We start from the raw sequence: 18,503 nt of genomic DNA, 5'->3' as shown, positions 1-18,503 counted from the left end.
CCCTTTCTGAGGTACAGCTGTAGCTGTGCTTCTCTTTTCTTATCCCACCACTTGCCCAGGCTATAGGGAAGCTCCTTGCTGGCATTTTCAGACAGGTGGCTGTAATCCCAGCTCTGCCAGCTGCTGGGAGCCTATATTTGCTTGCTTTAATGTCATGCAGTCTCTGTAGGCTCTGGTCCTCTGGGAATTTGCAGGGCTTCACACATGTTGGTAGTGGCTAGGAGAGATGTGGGGCAGTGCTGTGCTGGCCTCTCTTTAATAATGCACCGAGCCCTCCAGTGCTTTCCCCTTGTTCAGAGCTGGGTGACCATTCTTCCAGCTCCTTAGAGGGGCAGATTGTTCCTCTCATTTCCTGTCCTCAGCTACAAAGTGGAGTTCATTGCTTGGGACACAAGGAAACTGAGTAGCAAAGCCCAAACTGGGGCTCGAGCAGCCTGCCTCCTCCTGCTTCGTGCAGTTCTATAGATAGGACTGCTCATTCATGTGTGAGCACTAGAATTCAGGGTACCTGTGGTGTGCTGTGCCATAAATGCAGCTGTTTGCATGTGGGAGAGGACCTCTAGTGAATGAACTGCAGTGGATATTCTCAAATTCTCCCTATAGGGAAAGAGAGGGGACGGGTGGCTTCTTGGGGCACTTCTTACTGCTCTGGGCTCCTCTTCTAGGGCATTAGCAGAGCCATCCACTCCATGTTTGTGAAGCCATCAACGACCATGACTACCAAAGTGCATAAGCTCTGTTCTCTGCTTGCTCAAGTCAGCCCTTTTCAGACGACAGTGCTGCCTTCCTTCAGATAACCTAGCCAATCTAATCTGGGGAGAGACCAGAAGGTCCAAGAAGCAGCCTTGCTGCAACTGGCTGCTCAGGAAGGTGGATTTTCAGTTACAAAATATATGCTTTTAAATTTAATTTTATTTGTTTTGTTTTTACAAAGCTATCAGAGCACAAATGCAGAGGGTAGGGTAAGTAGAGGGAGCTGATGCTGCCTTGGGTGGTGGTTGCACATAAAGTTCTAGAGTAGACAAAACAAAAAGCTGCATGGTTGATCTAGTTCGGGTAAAGGAGTCCCTCCCATTGCCATAACTTAAGAAAAATTCCTGATACTTTTCTTCTCTGAGGCTGATAGCTTGGGCTGATTTCAGTAGTGGTGAGCCTCATGGCCTACAGGTCTGAGCTAGAAGACTACTGCTCTCCTGGAGTCCTGGCACGAGTGGAGTTAACTGGAGGACACTTAGCTAAGCTGAGCTGGGGTAAAGAGCAGTCTGTTTTGATGCACACCAAACTGCCTGTGTCCCTCGATTAGAGTGATGAAGCAGAAGATAAATTTTAAGGCTAAACCATTCTCTACAAGCCCTGTGGTAACAAGGGCCATGGGGAGAAGTGCTGGTGACACTGTCTGTTAATTCAAAGCTTGTTTGTGGAAATCCTTGAGATATCAAGGTCCTTTGGCAGTGCACATGATGCCTAGCACTAATAAGGTCCTTTACCTTTGTCAGACACTTCTCTCACCAGATGAATTGTATGCTTTTACCATTTTTTTGTATAAATCTAAAATACAGTTGTAAGATCTTGCTGCTGGAGAGGGGGTGTTGAGACCAGAGCAAAAGATAGTATAGGTGTCACTTGTATAATCCTAAAGGCTTCCAGAACTGAGTGCAATAAGAACCAGAGGGATGTGTGTGAGGTAATAGGTCTCAGTCAAAAACTTCACTGGCAGCTCCTTCTCCCTGAGGAGTCATGCTCTGTGGAAGTCATGATGGATGCCCCCCCTACCCCTCATTCCCAAATGTGGCCTCTGAATGGCTGAGCTCACCTGGTTATTTCTCAGGTTTAACGAAGAACCCTGGGTGCTTGACCTCCTGAAACAGGGCTGACCCTGGTGTTCTGCATTAACGTGGGTGCCTCCATCAGCTGGGCTTAGGCACCGTGTGCTGCCTTTGTGGAGAGCTCTGATGGGGTCATGTACTGGAGCTTTGCTACACGGCATGCCTGCCTTACACATGCTTGGGTGATTTTTACGGGTTTCTTTCTTTGCCTGTCCCTCTTACTTTTATTTTTCCCTCCCCTCATTTCCTTCCCTACTCGCTTCCCTCTTTTCTGGGATCTGACTTGTGGCTGTTGTTACAGAGACTCCAGGGCAGCAGTCAGATCACGGATTATGGACTTGTAGCTTGTAACCCTAACCCCATCAATTCCCATTCCTGTTCACTAGCTCACACACAAAGGTAGGAGAATCACGCTAATCTGCCTGTCTGAACATTCACGGGTGGCACAGGCACCAAGCCAATGACACGAGTGGGTCAGCAGCAATAGCCACGGAGCGCTGAGTGCTGGCCTTCCTGGGGGCAGGTTTGAGAGGAAAGATAAGGCAGCTTTCCTGAATGATCCCACCAGACTCGCATCAGATGGGGGCATTCAAAGAGGTGCAGCAAAGCAGAGCCTGGTATTGGAGCACATGAAAAACTGAAGTGTCAATAAGTTACTGGGGAGAGGAAGTGCAGGTATTTGGAGGCCTTCCTCTGATACTTTTATTGCCCAGATTCTTGGCTGGAAGTGATACCAGAAGCTCTGTAGAAGAGTTGGCTCTCATCACAAGCAGGGTGTGTGGCCAACAACATGAAGTTTATTTAAAAAAAAAAAAAAAAAAGACAACAAAATGTTTTCTAAGGAAGTCATTGGGTTGGTGCCTTTTGGTGTATGAATCTCTGAAAATTGTAAAGCTCTGTGCTTGGTGATCTGTGAATCTCAGCTGCACTTGGCATTTCCTCAGCTGTTGCTTCGGGTGCAGTGCTTTACTACTCACTGTGCTCTGCTTTGTGCTGGCTGGCGGCCCTGTCAGGTTAACCTTACTGCCCTTTGCTTTTCATTAAATGCGTCTGTCACTTCGTGGCCACAGCCAACAGGGCTAACAGATAACAGCAGAGTGTTGGAGAGTGCGTGAGCTGGGCGAGCCTGTGGTGGTGTACTGGTAATTTTTTTGGTGGCTGTAGCTTATGTCACTGCCTTCACTGCTATCGGCCCTACACTGGTACAGCTGCTGGTGTTACTGCTGCTATCCCCACTGCAAAACAGACATTGTGAGGCTCAGGCATGCTGCAGTGTGGCTGTTGCAAGGAGAGGACAGGCTTCCAGAGCTGGATTTGAGCTTCCAGAGGATGCAGAGTTGTGGAGCTGTGCAGGACCCATCCTTCCCACCTCCGGAGTATTGGCCTAGTTGGTTTGAGTCTTCCTGGTGGAGAAATAGAAATGATCTGGTGGAGAACTGTCACAACGTTAAACTGGATGTTCAGCTTTGGTGCAGGGTGGGACTGCAGAACAGCCTGGTTTTCCAGTGTACTAGGACACAAGGGAAAAAATATAGAAGTTAATTCTTACACAGAGAGATCTCCACCTAGCAGTGTGTCCTGGTGATGAAAGGGAAAGACGAGAATCTGGCTGAACTGCTGACTTTGCAGGGAGGAGTGTGTCATGCCATAGGTTATGTGAAGAGAGTGAGCATTTTTCAGCCTTGACTGCCCAGGGATCACAGCCTCTAAGCAGCCACCTGTCAGAGCTTTTGGTGACCGCATCCACACTGCAAGGATGTTTTTCCCTTCTTTCTGCAGGACCTGCCTTGTGCTCACAAGCAATTAATAGAACTTGTAGTGGATCTAAATTAGCCTAATGGCACTGTGAACACCTTGTCCTCTATTACAAAAGCTGTAATTTGGTTCCAGCAATCCTCCTGTTTCTGTCAGTTCCCAGAGCGTTATCAGGGTCAGCTTTCTGTATCTCAGGTCACTTGGATCAAATGCCCTTTTTGCATGATGACGAGTCCCTTTGTGAGCTACCTTTGTTATAGGTGTATCTGAAGCCACTCCAACATTCTGCCTTAAGGCTTCATAGTGCTGTCAGTTGATTCAGGATACATATCAGAGTCCTGTATATTCTGTGTACAGCCTCTGCTCATCCTATAGAGAAAGGCAGGATTGTCTTTTATTTCTATGCACTGGACTTTGCCAGATCTCTTTGAAAATAGCAAATTTGATTAAGGTGTGTTCAGGGCACTTTGTAGTGGTTTCATATAGGGGAAGATAAACTTAACTCTGTTTGTGTGTCAAGATCTTGTTCTTGGTGGTAGAAAGCATGGAGTAGAGTGCTTTCTGACTCTTTCCTGGTTTTTGAATTGTAATAAAATCACAAAATTTATCTGGAGTGTTACTCTAGCAGCAGAGCTGAGCACTGATGAGTATAGATGGTTTTGAGGTCACAGGTCATTCTGGAGGTACAGCCACAGGAAGAGATTTGTTTGAAACGGGACTGAAGTTCTGCTGTGTCCTCCAGCCACGTATAGCACAGGTCAAAACTTGCTCAGGGCTAAGCACCTTGTATTGATGGTTGTTTAGTTGCAAAGATGCATGTGATGAATCTCAGTGGAATACCCGTGTGCGTGTTTCCTTTTCATCTCAAGGACAGTTATTTAGAGGCTGGTTAGGGCCTCAGGGAAGGCATTCTACCTCTATACCTTGCAAGCTGTAGTGTGCTCTAGCTCAGTAAAAACAAACAAAACCCACAAAACAAACAAAAAACCCTGCTGGAATCTTGCATAGTAGGCACAAACAGTGTGCATGCCATCTCCTGCTGCTTAAACTTCCATGCTCCCTTCCTGTATTTACTGTGTAGCAAGCACTCTTCTCCCCAAGCCACGGGCAGGCCAACTGCACATCCTCCTGTTGCACTCCCACCTGAGGGAGCAGCCTTCCCTTCCCCAGGCGGGGGAGCCCTGCAGGCTGGCTATCTCCTAAACCACTGTTCCTGTAGCTCCATGGCAGGTAAGTGGTGTAGGGATCCCAGAGCTGCTTGGGGAGCCTGTTCAGGGCTGCCAGCATGCTCTTCTGACTCATTCTAGTGGGATTTCCCAAGCCTGAATGCAGCTTTCCCATTATTCCTACCTCTGGCACTACTTCATGCAACCCCTCCTGCTGGTAGGAGGTTTTTCTGCACTGTCTGGCTTTTGCCTCGAGGCATCTCTTTGGAGCTCTCCTCACCTCACTCCTCTGCTCTGGAATATTGCTGCTGCCCTCTGTACAACCTTTTCAGCTGCAGTTTGTGCAAGAGGCTACTCAAAATGAAACTGTTCTGTACCTCTTGCTTCCATGCTGCGTGGACTTCTCTTGAACAGCACTGGGGATGTGAGCCTTTCTCATGTACCTCTGACTCCTGCCTCAGATCTGTTTCGCCCACAGTGAGTTAACTCAAAGCCCAGGCTCCGGGAGACTCCACATTTACCCTTACCAGTCTGTGTGCTGTGCTCTGACTCAGTGACAGTTGTGTCCTGCTATAAGCAGTCGGAACTTGGAGAGGTTTCTGTTTTATTTCTTATGGCTCTTTAGTATATGAGTAATGAACTTTGAAGAAGGCCTTATCGGTACCACTCTGTGAATTATCCCAGCCATAAATCCAAGCTGGGGTCAGGGAAGAAAGTGGGCAGAGGGTGCCAGTGCTGAACAGGGGTAAGATGGGGATGTGTACACTCGAAGGTGAGCAGTACCAGAAACATGCCAAGGAGATGAAGAGGCCCTCTGCTGTGACACAGAAAAGAGGAGCTAGTTGCTCTCTGTAAAATTCGGAGGGTGCACAGGATACAGGTTCTCTGGTAGTTGGATGGATACCGCCCTTCTCCCTGGCATGCAGGAGGAGTTCCCAGTTTCTTCCCTTGCCCAGAGAACTGGCCCTGCAGCTTCACCACTTTGAGGTCAACCTCACATCACAGGGACATCATGAGGACTGCAGCAAGTAGCTTAGGGGAAGCAGGATCGTTGCTCTGCCCTGCTGCCCTGGTGTCCCTTGTCTGAGCACTAAAACCCTCTGGAGGCAGAGGAGGGAGCCAGGTGCACTCGGATTGAGCTCCCTGAGGGTGGTGATTCTCCTTTGGGGTTGTAAGTCAGGTTGGATGGGGCTTTGGGCAACCTGACCTGGTGAAAGATGTCCCTGTCTATGACAAGGGGGATTGGACTGGATGATCTGTAAGGGCTCCATCCAGCCCAAACCGTTCTGTGATTATCTGATGCCTGCATGCTTACAGGGAGTTGTGAATGAGCCAGCCTCTGGCCAGCTGGTCTCTGAAGCCTAGGTCTGGCCATGTGGGATCCTAACCGCATTCTTTTCCTCTGTCTGACTTGCAGAAAGTGATGCCAGAAGCCTGCACCGTTCCCGTAGTCCTCAAGGAATCAAAGCTATAAAAAAGAGGGGTGGCAGAGCTGGGAGATGGAGGATTCGCCTCCCCCCGCCCTCATTCCCACCTTTGCTACCTGCACCATCCTCCTGTTACACCTGAATTCTGGTGGGGGGCTGCTGAGAACTGCTCCTAGAGTGAAACGAGAAGGGAGTTGCTCTCATCGGTTGTACCTCTGCATCTTGCTGTTCTGGAGACCGTGCTAAGAGGAAAAGTTGGGAGAAGCCCCTGCTGCCCCTACCACGTATGCTTGGAAAGCCTGGTTGTGTGAGGGTGGCACCTTGCAGGTGGTCTCTTCTCTCAGGGAAGGTGTGACCTGGAATGCAGATGCTGGACCATGTTTACTCTGTGAGTAACCTTGTGGGAGTTGTGATCCCTCTGAGGGATTCCTTGGAGTGCCTGTGCTCTTCTGCGTGGTGCACGGGTGATGATAGAGCCCTCAGCACACCACCAGCCACTGCAAAGCAGTGCAGCTGCTGCTGCCAGGAGCAGTTTTTGTATCAGGCTGAGGATAAACTGCCTTAGAATTCACCTAAGTTGCTCTGATGTTCCTATGTAGTAGGAGTAACCGAGAGGTACCCATGGATCTCCTGTTGGAGGCAAGGTCTAGTTCTGGGGCAGATGTTGAAACTACAGCCTGAGCCCAGCTCAACACTACGCCAGCAACAGGACCGTCAGACCACAAGCTCCCCAGGCTGAGCATCACATCCTCCTCCTCACTGACAAAGTGCCTTTTGCAGCTTTTGATGCTACAGAGAAGTCTGTGGGGTACTACGGTGAGCTAACCAGGCAGGGCTGTGTTGCCCTGGGGAGTTGTTTTGGGCATGATGGGAACAGAAAGGTGCTGTAGTGTGGGAACTTCCCCCTTGTAGTAGAGAACAGGAGGAGAGGGTGGGGGTTGAAGCCCTCTCACCAGCATTTGTGTCTTGTAGACACTGCCCCTCTGTATGCTGCTGCTCATCTTGCACTCACAAAGGGAGAGAGACCCGTATATCCCTTTGCCTTCCTTTCCAGCATCCATCCCCTGGTGGGAGACATCGAGTGTCCTTATACTTAGATCATGCAGTGATGTACGTGCCATTTTGGAATACCAAAAAACAAAGCACAAATATGGAATGGATAAAAATGGCCTTCTCTAACATAGGGTTTTTAACAACTTTTTTTTAGTGAAAATGTGCAGTGTTTCAACCAGAAGTCCTTTCTTTGGTAGTTGGGGTCTAAAAAGGTTTTTAAATGTAAAGTTTATATTAAAAAACACTAAGTGTATAATGCAAGGTGACAATTTCATATTAAATGCTTGAAACTGGCTCCAGGTGGTTTTTATTTAATAGCCTGAACTATTCTGCAGAATAATCCTTTTTTTGCCCACTGCTACTGTTGTGCTCTTTTCCTCTTTCCCTTTCTTCTGCACAGGCTTCTCAGCTAGCAGCTCCTGCTGGTTCCATCCTGCCTTCAGTGCACTGCCCATCTGTTGTGGGCATTATTTCATCTAGGTCTAAGCAACCTGTTCTGTTTTCTGCTTGCTGTAGCTATAGCTCAGTCCTTGCTCATGGATGCATGGGGTTTGTTGTCACTTATGTGCTGCAGAAGCAAGAGCTACAGCCTGTGTGTGAGAGGGAGAGAGATCAGTCAGACCTGGAGCTTTGTTGGAAGGAGTCAAGGAAAGACTCCCATCTTGCTGCAAAGAGAGGATTTTTCCTGCAACGTGGAGTAGAAACTGCTTGTTCCAAGGCTGTACATCCTCTACTCCCTCCTGGATCGCTGAAAAGACAGACGCAGTGCCCTGCAGTTTTCTGTCATTTATTAGAAACAGCCCCTGTAGAACATGCACATGCAAGTCACAGCAGTGCCAGGGGCAGCACATTATCCCTCTTTCCCATCTACATGGTCAGTGGATCCCAGGTGGCTCTACACCTCCTCCCCACAGGTGCACGGGGAGCACAGTCCTTAGTGCACTGGGCACACCAGAGACATTCCCTGCCATCCCTCAGGGAGGCACTCACCAAACACCCCCAGCAAGCTTTGACGTGAACTCCTCTGGGGCCTGATTGTTGGCACTGGTCAGTCAAAGTGTTGCCTGGACATGAAAAAACTCAGCAATGAATGATTGACAGAGTCCAACATCGATCTGCCGGTGGGACTGGTGTCCTGGGCAAGTTCAGCAGAGCTCCAGTCAAAGTCTGGCAGTGAAGACAGGAGCCAATGCTGACCTGGACAAGACACTTGGTCTCAGTTTTTCTTCTTGTTTTGTGACTGCGCTTCTACCTCCAGGTACTGCAGCCCAATCAACATCCCCAGGATAGAGAAACCTGTGATGGAGATACAGTCTAAGTCACGTAGAAAGAGCTGAACAGATGAGATAGTCACCTGCACCGCCCCAGGGAGAGTCCTGGGGGAGCTGATAGCTCCGGGGAGGCTGGGGGGCAGGAGGGAAGGATGCGGAGCTCTACTCACTCGCTACCATGAGGGGTGCCATAATTCCCATTGTCAAGGCTGCAGTGTGGTAAATGAAGACCTCTGAGAGGAAGTGAGCAAGGGCCACAACGAAGGTGAAGAGTGTGATGTAGTAGAGGCTGTTGGAAAGCAGGAAACAGGTTATCACACGTCCCATAGTACAGGCATGGCTGAGTGGAAAAGCAGTGAACCTGCATGCTGCCCACTCCGTGCTCGCTGTGGGAGCACAGAGGGCACTTGGTTCGCAGCCTAGCGAGGTACAGAAGCTCCATGGGCACCAGCTGGGAGGAGAACAGGGCAACACGTTTGCTGGTGCACTGAAAGCCACTGTCACTGTCTGGCCTGAAGGTAAGGACGAATGGGGAGAGCAAAGGTATGGAACTGGTGAAGTGAGAAGCAAGTATGCACGCAAAAGGAGGTGAGAACTGGATGCACTGAGGAAAAGGGCAACAGGACATGACCACCTACAGGCTGCATCCCCCAGGAAGGCATCTTCCCACCTGTGCTCTGCTACCCTCTAGGGGCCACAGCTGTAGAAAGGGAGCAGGTCCATGAGCTGCAAGATACAAAATCCTTCTGAGGAACAATGGGCTTTATTGCCACTGCCAGCATCCCCTGAGCCACAGATGAATACAGGTAAGCAGAGTCCCTGCACCTCCCCACCACAGACAAGCCTGGGCAGTCCCTGGGGCTGCAGGAGGCAGTGACAGCAGTGAGTTCCGCCAGCCTCCAGCACAGGCTCTGCCTAGCACAGACCCAGGTCACTCTGCAGGAAAATCCCACTCAGAAAGACTCCTGATACTACAGGGGAGACACAGCCTGCCGCATCTGCCATGGCTACACACTGTGCCTCAGGCCATGTCATCAGCCCCAGGTAAAAGCATATGACAGAATGCTGAGTGTTAGGAGCACAGCAAGGCTCAACCTGCCGTAGCTGTTACCTGAGCTGTCATAGGAAAAGAGGTACCAGTGGGATCAGCATCACCAGTTAGCTTAACACCCACAGAGCAGCACCCTCACCTGCAGATGCCTGCCAAGCTGGGGCTCAGAGACACATGACATAAAAACCTGGTAACACAAAGGAGCACACTCTCCCCACAGGCAGGAGGCAGAACCAGCTAATGCACAAGCCCTGCGCTGCTCCCAAAGCCCTTCCAGAGGGAGGCCCCCAGCCCCCCAGAAGCACCTTTTGCACCCCCCCACCCCCCGTGCCGCTCCCCATGCCCCGCGTTCGCCCTGCCTCCCCCACGTACGTCTGGTTGCGGATGTCCAGGGCGCAGAGGCAGCGGACCACGGAGGACAGCAGGGTCCAGACGCCAAACGTCCGGGCCTGCAGCCCGTTCACTGCGCGAGAAGGGGGGAGAGAACCGAGGTGGGCGGGGGGCGCTCCACAGGGGAGCTCCCCCGCCCCCCGAGGCGCCGCGGCCCTGCCAGGCCCCGCGATGCGCCCAGCCCCCCAGCCCTTACCGAGGCCGGGGCTGGTGGTGTAGAGCTTCTCGGAGACGAAGCTGTAGTCGCGGAAGCACTGCAGGGCGTTCCCGGCGGCGATGACAGACACCATGAGCAGCCAGCTGCGCAGCACGCAGAGGAACCTGCCCATCCTGCCGCCAGGCCGACCGGCGGCGCACTGAGCGCCCGCTCCCCGCGGGGCGCAACCCCACCGCCCTCCCGCGCTCCCATTGGCCGCCGGCCGCGCGCCACGCGGCGCGAGAGCCTCACCCGCCAATCAGCTCCCTCTCTCGCCGCGCTCGGTCCTGCCCCCTTCTTTCAGCCGGCCGTGCCTACCGCCGCGCCTGCGCAGTGCGGGCGGCGGACGGCGCCTGCGCAGTGAGGCGGGGCGGGGCCGGGCGCGGCGGTTGTTGTAGTAACGGGGAAGCGCCGCGCGAGTGGGGCCGGCTGAGGCGGCCGGGCCGGGGCCCCCCGCGGCCGTTAACGGCCACTAACGGCCACTAACGGCCGTTAACGGCCCCCGTGCGTGCCGGGAGCTTCGCGAGAGCCCCCTGAGGCCATGCCGGGCGCCGCGGCGCGGGACGTGGAGCAGAGCGGCTCGTCCGCCGCCGAGGAAGAGGAGGAGGAGGAGGAGGAGGAAGGCGAGGAGGGGGTCGCGGACGGGCTGAGGTGAGGGCAGCCGGGGGGGGCGGGCTCCAAAGCTGCGTCTGTCTGTGGTGTTTTTCCTGTGGTGTTCGCAGGTTGGGAGGTTTCTTGGGGGCACGTGGGAAAATGAGGGAAATTCGCGGCTTTTTTTGGTCGCTGTCGCTGTTTAGCTGCAGTTTTGAGCTCCCCACAGAGAAGGGAGGTGTGCCCCACGCTGGCCTGCTGTGCGCTGTTCTATATCCTGTCTTAAAACTGGCTTATGGCAGCTCTGATGTCTCCCCTCAGCTTCTGAATTTCCTGTGAGTTGCTGGTGTATCTATTCCATCCATGCTTGGTAGCTTCTTTTATTTTTGCTCCCTTCCTCTTCCCCAGGCCGGAATCCCTATTTTTTATATCAATTTCACTCACTTTAACGCATTCTGTTTGCTTTCTTCTCGCTAGGGCTCAGGATTTAGGGCTCTAGGGTGAAGTGAAACCTCCCTTCACACCAAGCAGTAGCTGGCTCAGCCTTGCCAGACCCTTACGGAGCACCAGGTGAAGAGCTGCCTTTGACTGCAATGTCTTCCTAACAGCCTGCCTGTGTTAAGTGGCCAAGTGTCAGGCTAGGAATGAGTGACGGTCACCTGGAGGATTGTCTGAGCCCTGGTAGCCTTACTGCAAATCCTCGGGGCAGGCTTAACGTAACCTCCCCTTCTGTTGCCTCAGCTCATTTCCCACTTATATAAGGCTCTGGCCTGTCCTGTGAGTTCTGGAATCCTCTTGGGTCCCTTCCATCTGAACAGTTCATTACACCCCACCAGTTGATTTCCGAAGGCAGCAGAAGCAGCTGGCAGTGCTGTGGAATTGATTTGTCAGGGGTAACTTGGTTAAGAGGACCAAGGTTACACTAAAAAGGACTTTCCTTGTGCTAGGTATAGGAAGTGTTTTGTCTTCTGTAGTGTCTCCAAACTTTTGGCACACAATCTTGCATGTTAAGTGCTTCTCTCTGTCAAATGCTTCTCTCTGCTTCTTTCTCTGTGCCACTCTTCCTTTTTTTTTTTTTTTTTGTGTGTGCAGAAAAATACAGATATGTCTGTCCAACCCCTTGGTTTCTTTTTTCTGTTAACTTTTTCATAGTTTTGTTGCCTTGAGCAAGGAGTAATAAGCAGTCTGAGCTTTATTTGCTTCAGCAGGTTGACAGGTTTGCTTTCTGTCATCTTAGGATTTTGTATCACAAATTTTATTTGTGTGTGTGTGTCCTTAATTCCTATACCTTAGCAGCTGGTAGTTCCCAACATAGGGCTGTTGTTTTGGGCAGGACGGATCTGGGAACCTGGAGCAGCTTTGAGTGGCTTCCTGGGGTCATGGCTGTTGAATTCTGGGCTCACGTTCCCCTGCGCCTGGCAGAAATTAGAAAGGAAGAACACACAAAATCATTGCATTGAGACAAATCTTCTCTAGTCTGTCAAATTTTGCAGGAGTGCCCTTTTGCTCACTTTAGAGTCCAGGATTACAACCAGGCAGTGTGCACGGATTTTAATCTCTTAAATTAGGGACTGAAACCAGTGCTGTAAGGTCTGGTTGTGTGGATATCAGTAGTTACAGCCTACTCTGAGCTATGGATCTTGTTCTCGGATGCGCTGTAAATCCAAAGAAATGTAGCTGTGAAAATTCACGGGTTTTCTCCCAAATTGTGCTCAATCAAATCAATACAAATTAAGCGAAGCCCCTAGTTAAAATGATAAGACTGACCCCAAAAGAGGATGATTTGGAAGGTTCCCTTTTTAGCTGAGAACCAGGGTACCTCGTGTGTGTCTGTGTGTCCTGCCCGTGGGCTAGGTGAGCAAGCACGGGCAAGCGCAGGGAACTGCCGGGTCCTCCCAGGCAGTAACTGCTGCGTGTGTGCGAGGCTCAGCAGCTGCTAACACTAACTGCCTTGCTATTTTAGGGATCATCCGTGCATCAGGTGGACTGGTGGTGGCTGCAGGCGGATCCCTATCTTCGTCTTTCATGCTGATGCCATTCTGACCAACGACAGCTACCTCCGCCTAATTGGAGGTGGGTGCAGCAAGGCAACAGCTTCTGGCCTGAAGGTGTGAAGCAGAAGTCTCACACTGAGATGTTCCCTTCTCTTTGAGGGGAAGAGGAATTGATAGGAAGGAAACTACAATCTTCTCTTGTCTCTGAGCTTGGAGACATTCAGAAACACTTGGTCGAATTGGTGAATGTGTATCACATTTGGTTTGTGATAAGTGCTTATCTTTGGCCCTCTGATGGGTCCTGGAACGTTTTGATTTGGAACAAATCAGATTTGGAGGCTGTGCTAGAACCTATGACCAGAAGATAAATGCACTAATTTGTAGCTGAGAACTTAAAGTCGATCCTTCCAGTGAGTTTTGAGTCTTGAGAGGGTTTCATCATGAAACAGAGCCGCCAGCCCTGCAGTGGTATTAATAGTAGTAAGCTTTAAAAACAAATCTCAGCTTCTATAGCCTCACAACTGTGAGTAAGGCTGTAAGCAAAATGATTGCTTTTATAACAGCACTGCAGTCAGACTAAACCTGTCTAGTGTCAAACAAGGGAGAGCTTCTAAATAAGGCAAAGTTGTTATAAAGAGTCACTCCAGATTGCGAGAGTTAGTGCTTGTGGGTGTGTATGGCTGCGAACTCTTTCTGGGTGTGCTGAGTTGGGGAAAAACTAAAATCAACTCAGCTTTTTCTTGTGTAGATGCTGACACCTCTTTCTTCTCTTGCTTCTCCCTTTCTTAGATAATTGGTGCACTCATTTCTAATGTCCTAGCCAAGCAGAAATGCTCTTGGCTCCTTTGGGTAAGGGGTGGAGAAGGTGATTTGTGTGTAAAAACTCCTGATCCTTTTGATGTGTGTTACAAATGTACTTGGTGGCAGAAGCCGATGGTGATTGTAACTTGTGCCCTAATTGGAGTGCGGTGTTTCTTATACTTTTTCTCAGGCCATAGAGGATTTTTTGTTATTTAACGTGTCTACTACTGGACAGTGCAACTTAATTTCCTTTAGACCTTTGTCCAGTCCCGGATGATGATACTTCTTATTCTTTTCTTTAGACTTATTTTTACTGGTAGAACATATTTTCTGAGACCTAATCATGACTTTTTACTTGGGTAATATTTTTTTTTTCATTTACTACTTGTCCTATTTATGTTATTTCCTACCATTTTTGCAGTTATTTGTTGGAAGATCAGTACAGTTGAAGGAGATGTGAACAAAAATTCATAGACCTTGAAAGACTAAAATAAAACACTAGAAGTAGTCCTGTAAGCTACCTGCCTCAATGAGGGGCATATGGCATGATTGCTTTTAGCTAGGAATACCCATCCTGAATTGAGAAGGAAGAGCTGAAATTGTTATTCGGAGTATTATAAAGCAGGCTATGAAGAGCTGTTAAAAATAGTAATATATATATATATATCAGGACCTTCTAACAAATGAACAGGTTTTTATTTTGATAGGACAGGGTTCAGTGATGTAGAAATACTACACCTGATGACAGATGTAATTTGCTTCAATGCAATCATTGGATTTAGTGCCTCAAGATGTAGGCAAATGGTGACAGAAAGTACCTGTCTGTTATGTGCTGCTACCGTGGATTAAGTGCAGCTGTTCTGTGCCAAGTCCTATGGTGCTCTTCTCTGTGGTTTGTTAGCACAGGTAACTTTGGTTGATTTTTTTAGGTGCAGACTCTAATGTTGTGTCTCTTGCTGTCTTAACAGAGCACTACCACTTGTCCTATAAGATTGTACGGACGGACAGCCGCCTGGTCCGAAGCATACTGACTGCCCATGGATTCCATGAGGTGAGTGCAACAAGCTCGGGATTAGCAGCAAGTTGGCAAGACTGATTATGTGCTGAGCTTGAAGGTGTGTCTGCATGTGTACATGCCTTGTGTGTGGTGTTTTTTGTTGTTGATTACTTTGTAGGATTAGAAACAGGAAGTTCCCTTGGACCCACTTTGTTTTTTTTTTCTCTTTTCCTTCTTTTTTCTCCCGCTCTTCTCTATATTTTGCCAGTTGGGGAAAAATGTTGTGATTTTTCACTCTAAAAGGATTATCCTTTACTTAATTTTGCAGACGTAAGCCTAAAAGGGATATTTAAGTCAAGGTTATTGTGCATTTTTCTTCCTGCTTTTAGAACGTTGCTTCACGCCCTTGGGAAGATCTGCAGGATTTAATCTTTCATCCTTCACAAGCTCACGGAAGTATTGTTGTGGTGTCATATGTTTCTTTCTCTTCTAGCACCTTCCTTGCTCTAAAGAATGTCCTATGTGCAGCTAGCGACAGTTTGAGAGAAGTGTTTGGGTGGTGGATTTTCTTCTGATTAAGGCAAAGTTGGGGAATTGGTCTCCCAAGTTTCCTGGAAAAATCTAAAATGCTTTATAAATTGGGTTTTGATGGTCTATTAAAAGAGCAAAGCCCTAAGCTTGTATAGAAAACGGATAAATTTATTTCCTAGCACCACTGTACAGTAGCTTAGGATAGGAGTCTACGTAGAAATGCCCTAATGCTAGAGATCGATAAAGGAAATTGTCTTAAACCAGAATTGCTGCGGTCCCTCAGACAGAAGGGCACAGTCTGTAGGACAAGTGGTGGTGTTTATCACTATTTCCATAGCTTTATGTGTGTTTTTTTTATGTTGTTTTTTAGGTGCACCCTAGTAGCAGTGATTATAATCTCATGTGGACGGGATCACACTTGAAACCCTACTTGCTGCGTTCCCTTACAGATATTCAGAAAGTCAATCATTTCCCTAAGTAAGGCTTTGATATCATATTTTGCTGAACATCTTTGTCATGGTTTGCAGAAATATGAGCACAGATAGCTTGCTCTTTTTTTTTGTTTTGTAATAATGATACTGCAAAGTCCCAGCATGCTGGATGTGTGTCACATACTGTCTTCATTGTAAACAGTCTCTGGGGATTTAGGGGGGATAGTATGTGAGCTGAAGCATTGTCCATAACCCAAAAACTGATTTCCACCCCACCTTTATTTGATGGTATATGTAAAGTGTTTGGGGCTTGGGGTTCTTAGTTACAGGTTGTAGTCATACATCACCCGTTAAAGTTTGCAAACACCATTTTAGCAGTTTGCTGTGGTTCAGTCCCTCTTGGGAAAAGCAAGAGGCACTACAGATGAGGGTGATTGTCAATGCAGCCATAGAGCAGAGACAGTAAAACTGAAGAGTAGTTGCAGGTTAGGGCTGAGATATCTGACAGGGCTATAGATGCTTTAGTAACTAGGAGAATAGGTTGTTACGGTGCAGTGGTGTTTTGTTGTTTTCTTTCTTTTTTACGCTGGGAACATAGATAATAGTCTCTTGTTTTGGGACTTCAGGTCGTATGAACTGACACGGAAGGACAGACTGTACAAGAATGTCAGTCGTATGCAGCTGGCCCATGGATTCAAGGCATTCCATATCTTACCTCAGACCTTCATCCTCCCAGCAGAGTACCAGGACTTCTGCAGTAAGTGAATGGCTGATGATGTCCAGACCTAAAGTAGAATAACTGGGTAGGAGGGAAGGGAATCGCTATTAATATTCGAGTCTGTTGGTCATGTCAGTGTTGATGATGCTGGAAAGACTGTAGAAAAGGCATACATTATTTTTTTATATCATTTTCATTCTGCTGCCTGTTCCGTGCCTATATAAGTCCTCAAGAAGCTGATTGTGGATTTTGTGCACAAAGTAAGCTCAGTTCTGGAGGCCAGTGTTGACGATGATTAGCTTCATAGTATACCTAACTAACATCTGGGAGTACTGAAGAGAGAAATGTCAGAAGGAGGTGTAGAGCAGAGAAAATAATATATCAAAGCAGCAGAAGGAACTGTAATAATTGCAGTGTGTTCTGAGGGGTAAAAAAAAGTAGGTCTTGATCTCTTCCTGGAGTTCTCTACTGTAAGCAATGTTCTTGCTCCTCTGTAAATAATCAAAATGAAAGATGTTTCAGACTGGTGTTTTCTTTTAACCAGATACCTATTCTAAGGACAGGGGCCCATGGATAGTGAAGCCCGTGGCATCTTCCAGGGGTCGAGGTGTCTACCTGATAAACAATGTAAGTGTTCGTCAAAAAGGCTGCTTTTCAGTAACACGGCCTGCAAAGCTATGCAAGCTTCCAGGCAAGGTGCATGCAAACATCTAAGCAGACAATGGCTATGCTCTGGATTTCGACAGTACATTGATGAACAGTTTAACAGTCCTGAGCAGCTGGCAAAGTCTGCCCTGGCTTATACTGCGCAACCAAAACCAAACTCTTTCTTTATATGCTGTGTGTCTCTTGCAATCGATATGGTACTTTTAAGTCTTGGCTTATTAGGTGCAAGTTCATACTCCCTGAGATGGTTTGGGAATCTGTGCTACTTCATTCTCTCCGTGTGGCTGACAGTAGGCTGGCCTTGGGAAGATTCCCAGAACTCTCCTTGGTTGTTTGCCCTGTGCAACCTAACCAGTCCTCACCCAGTGTCCTTTTCTCCGTCTCACCCCTGTAAAAGACTAGATGAAATGAAACTATATGACACTGTAAGATCTGTATCAGTCTTAGAATTTTGTAATCTAAATGCTAGTGTGCCTTTATTGAGTAATAGGAATGATTCTTTGAATTCAATGTACCGCTTAGTGTTTTGTTGCCATTGTGGCGGCTTTGCAGGGAGTTAGCTTGTCATAGGTAACAAATATATCTGGGCGGGAGCCAAAACACATGAGGATATTCCAACAAGTATTCTCAGCAGCAAAACTGACTGGTGAGTCACTTTGTTTTCACTCACTCAAACCCCTTTAGCCTCCCCTGCACTGAAAGGGTCATGCTGTCACATCTGTTCTCTACCTGGATTCTTTCCCATAAAATAAGGGAGCAATTCGCCAAGTGTATGAAGTAAGTATTTCCAGAGCTGCACTCAGCTTTTTCTTTGCTTGAAAGAGAGGAATGAGTTTAGGCTTAAATGGCAGTTGGCCATGAACTGGGGAAAAGACCCTTCTGGGACCAATCTCCCTTTGTGTACATCTGTTCCAGAAACATTTTAGCTAGTTTGGCCCAAGGACTTCAGTGTCCTTCAGTGTGATTTCGTTAAGGGAGTGTCTCCCAAAATTTCATCACAGAAGTGTTTGTTTTTTTTTAAACAAAAAAAAAAAAAAAAAAAAGCAAAAAACTTCAGTTTGTCTGGTCCATTGTAAAAGAGGCTGTCATTTTTGTGGTATGCTGAAGGAAGTTGAGCTTGTTCTCTTATGTTGTACATATGCACTCTATATGCCTAGATTTCCTGCTTGTGACACTGATAAGGCTGAATATGTGTAAAATCGAATAAATTCAGGATGATGGAGTTCTTCTGGCTCTTTTGCAAGCTGGATGCTGGAAACTATTTTGCAAGAAACTGTTTCCATGAGTAGTTAAAACTGGTTACAAGAAGAAAGACTTGGATACAGCAAAGAAGTAGAAGCTTTTTCAGCAGGTCCCATGACCTGCTGTCATAGAGCTTTCTGTTCTGTGCAACAAGAGTAGCTTTCTGGTACCTTAGCCCCTGCTGTGAACTGATCCTCAGTAGAAGATACATATTCGTGTAAGCAAAAGGGTTGGGTACCAGCTCTGGGTCCGGCCATAAAGATCACGAGTATTAATTTTCTTCACTTGTGAATTCCTCACCAATTGTAGTTACATACTCCTTCCAGTGGCTTCTAGAAAATCCCTCCTCCATGTGTCTGGTTAAACACTCAGGAAACAAACAATGACAGTCGCTTTC

The 18,503-nt window shown here is 48.1% G+C and overlaps 3 protein-coding genes across 4 annotated transcripts in view; 2 read left to right on the top strand and 1 right to left on the bottom strand.

The window, feature by feature from the left end:
* The window catches only part of FLVCR2 (FLVCR choline and putative heme transporter 2), a gene marked incomplete at both ends in the record, with an annotated part of 32,944 nt that extends 26,723 nt beyond the window's left edge, over window positions 1-6,221 (top strand). The window contains one exon of the mRNA XM_084287922.1: window positions 6,165-6,221. Within this exon, the coding sequence (XP_084144048.1) occupies window positions 6,165-6,221 (57 nt within the window). The remainder of the gene's footprint in view (window positions 1-6,164) is intronic.
* A 1,777-nt stretch (window positions 6,222-7,998) lies between these two features.
* Window positions 7,999-10,294, bottom strand: ERG28 (ergosterol biosynthesis 28 homolog). Of its 2 annotated transcripts, XM_084288457.1 has the most exons (5): window positions 10,136-10,294; window positions 9,922-10,012; window positions 8,669-8,787; window positions 8,425-8,523; window positions 7,999-8,291 (listed from the first exon to the last, which is right to left on the bottom strand). In XM_084288457.1, exons 1-4 carry the CDS (start codon window positions 10,266-10,268, stop codon window positions 8,444-8,446), a joined length of 423 nt encoding a protein of 140 aa, XP_084144583.1. In that variant the 5' UTR covers window positions 10,269-10,294; the 3' UTR covers window positions 7,999-8,291; window positions 8,425-8,443. The 2 variants fall into 2 exon arrangements, with proteins under 2 accessions (XP_084144583.1, XP_084144582.1); XM_084288456.1 differs by having other exon boundaries at window positions 7,999-8,523.
* Window positions 10,295-10,676: 382 nt separating this feature from the next.
* TTLL5 (tubulin tyrosine ligase like 5) overlaps window positions 10,677-18,503 on the top strand; it is a gene marked incomplete at its 5' end in the record, with an annotated part of 124,988 nt that continues 117,161 nt past the window's right edge. The window contains 6 exon segments of the mRNA XM_084287921.1: window positions 10,677-10,786; window positions 12,690-12,799; window positions 14,490-14,572; window positions 15,420-15,526; window positions 16,107-16,237; window positions 16,743-16,825. Coding sequence (XP_084144047.1) covers window positions 10,677-10,786; window positions 12,690-12,799; window positions 14,490-14,572; window positions 15,420-15,526; window positions 16,107-16,237; window positions 16,743-16,825 — 624 coding nt within the window.

This window comes from Netta rufina (genome assembly GCF_964035555.1).
Source record: "Netta rufina genome assembly, chromosome: 5".
Lineage (NCBI taxonomy): Eukaryota > Metazoa > Chordata > Aves > Anseriformes > Anatidae > Netta > Netta rufina.
Note: the sequence above shows the minus strand (reverse complement) of the source record. Positions and strands in the feature narration are given on the sequence as shown.

Bases quoted from the DNA above. Each gene is read 5' to 3' on its own strand.
- ERG28 (XM_084288456.1), bottom strand. From the start codon at position 10,268: ATGGGCAGGTTCCTCTGCGTGCTGCGCAGCTGGCTGCTCATGGTGTCT. The intron at 8,788-9,921 runs GTACGTGGGGGA...GCTTTCCAACAG, and splicing joins CTGGACATCCGCAACCAGAC to CCTCTACTACATCACACTCT. The intron at 8,524-8,668 runs GTGAGTAGAGCT...TCTCCATCACAG, and splicing joins GGCACCCCTCATGGTAGCGA to GTTTCTCTATCCTGGGGATG.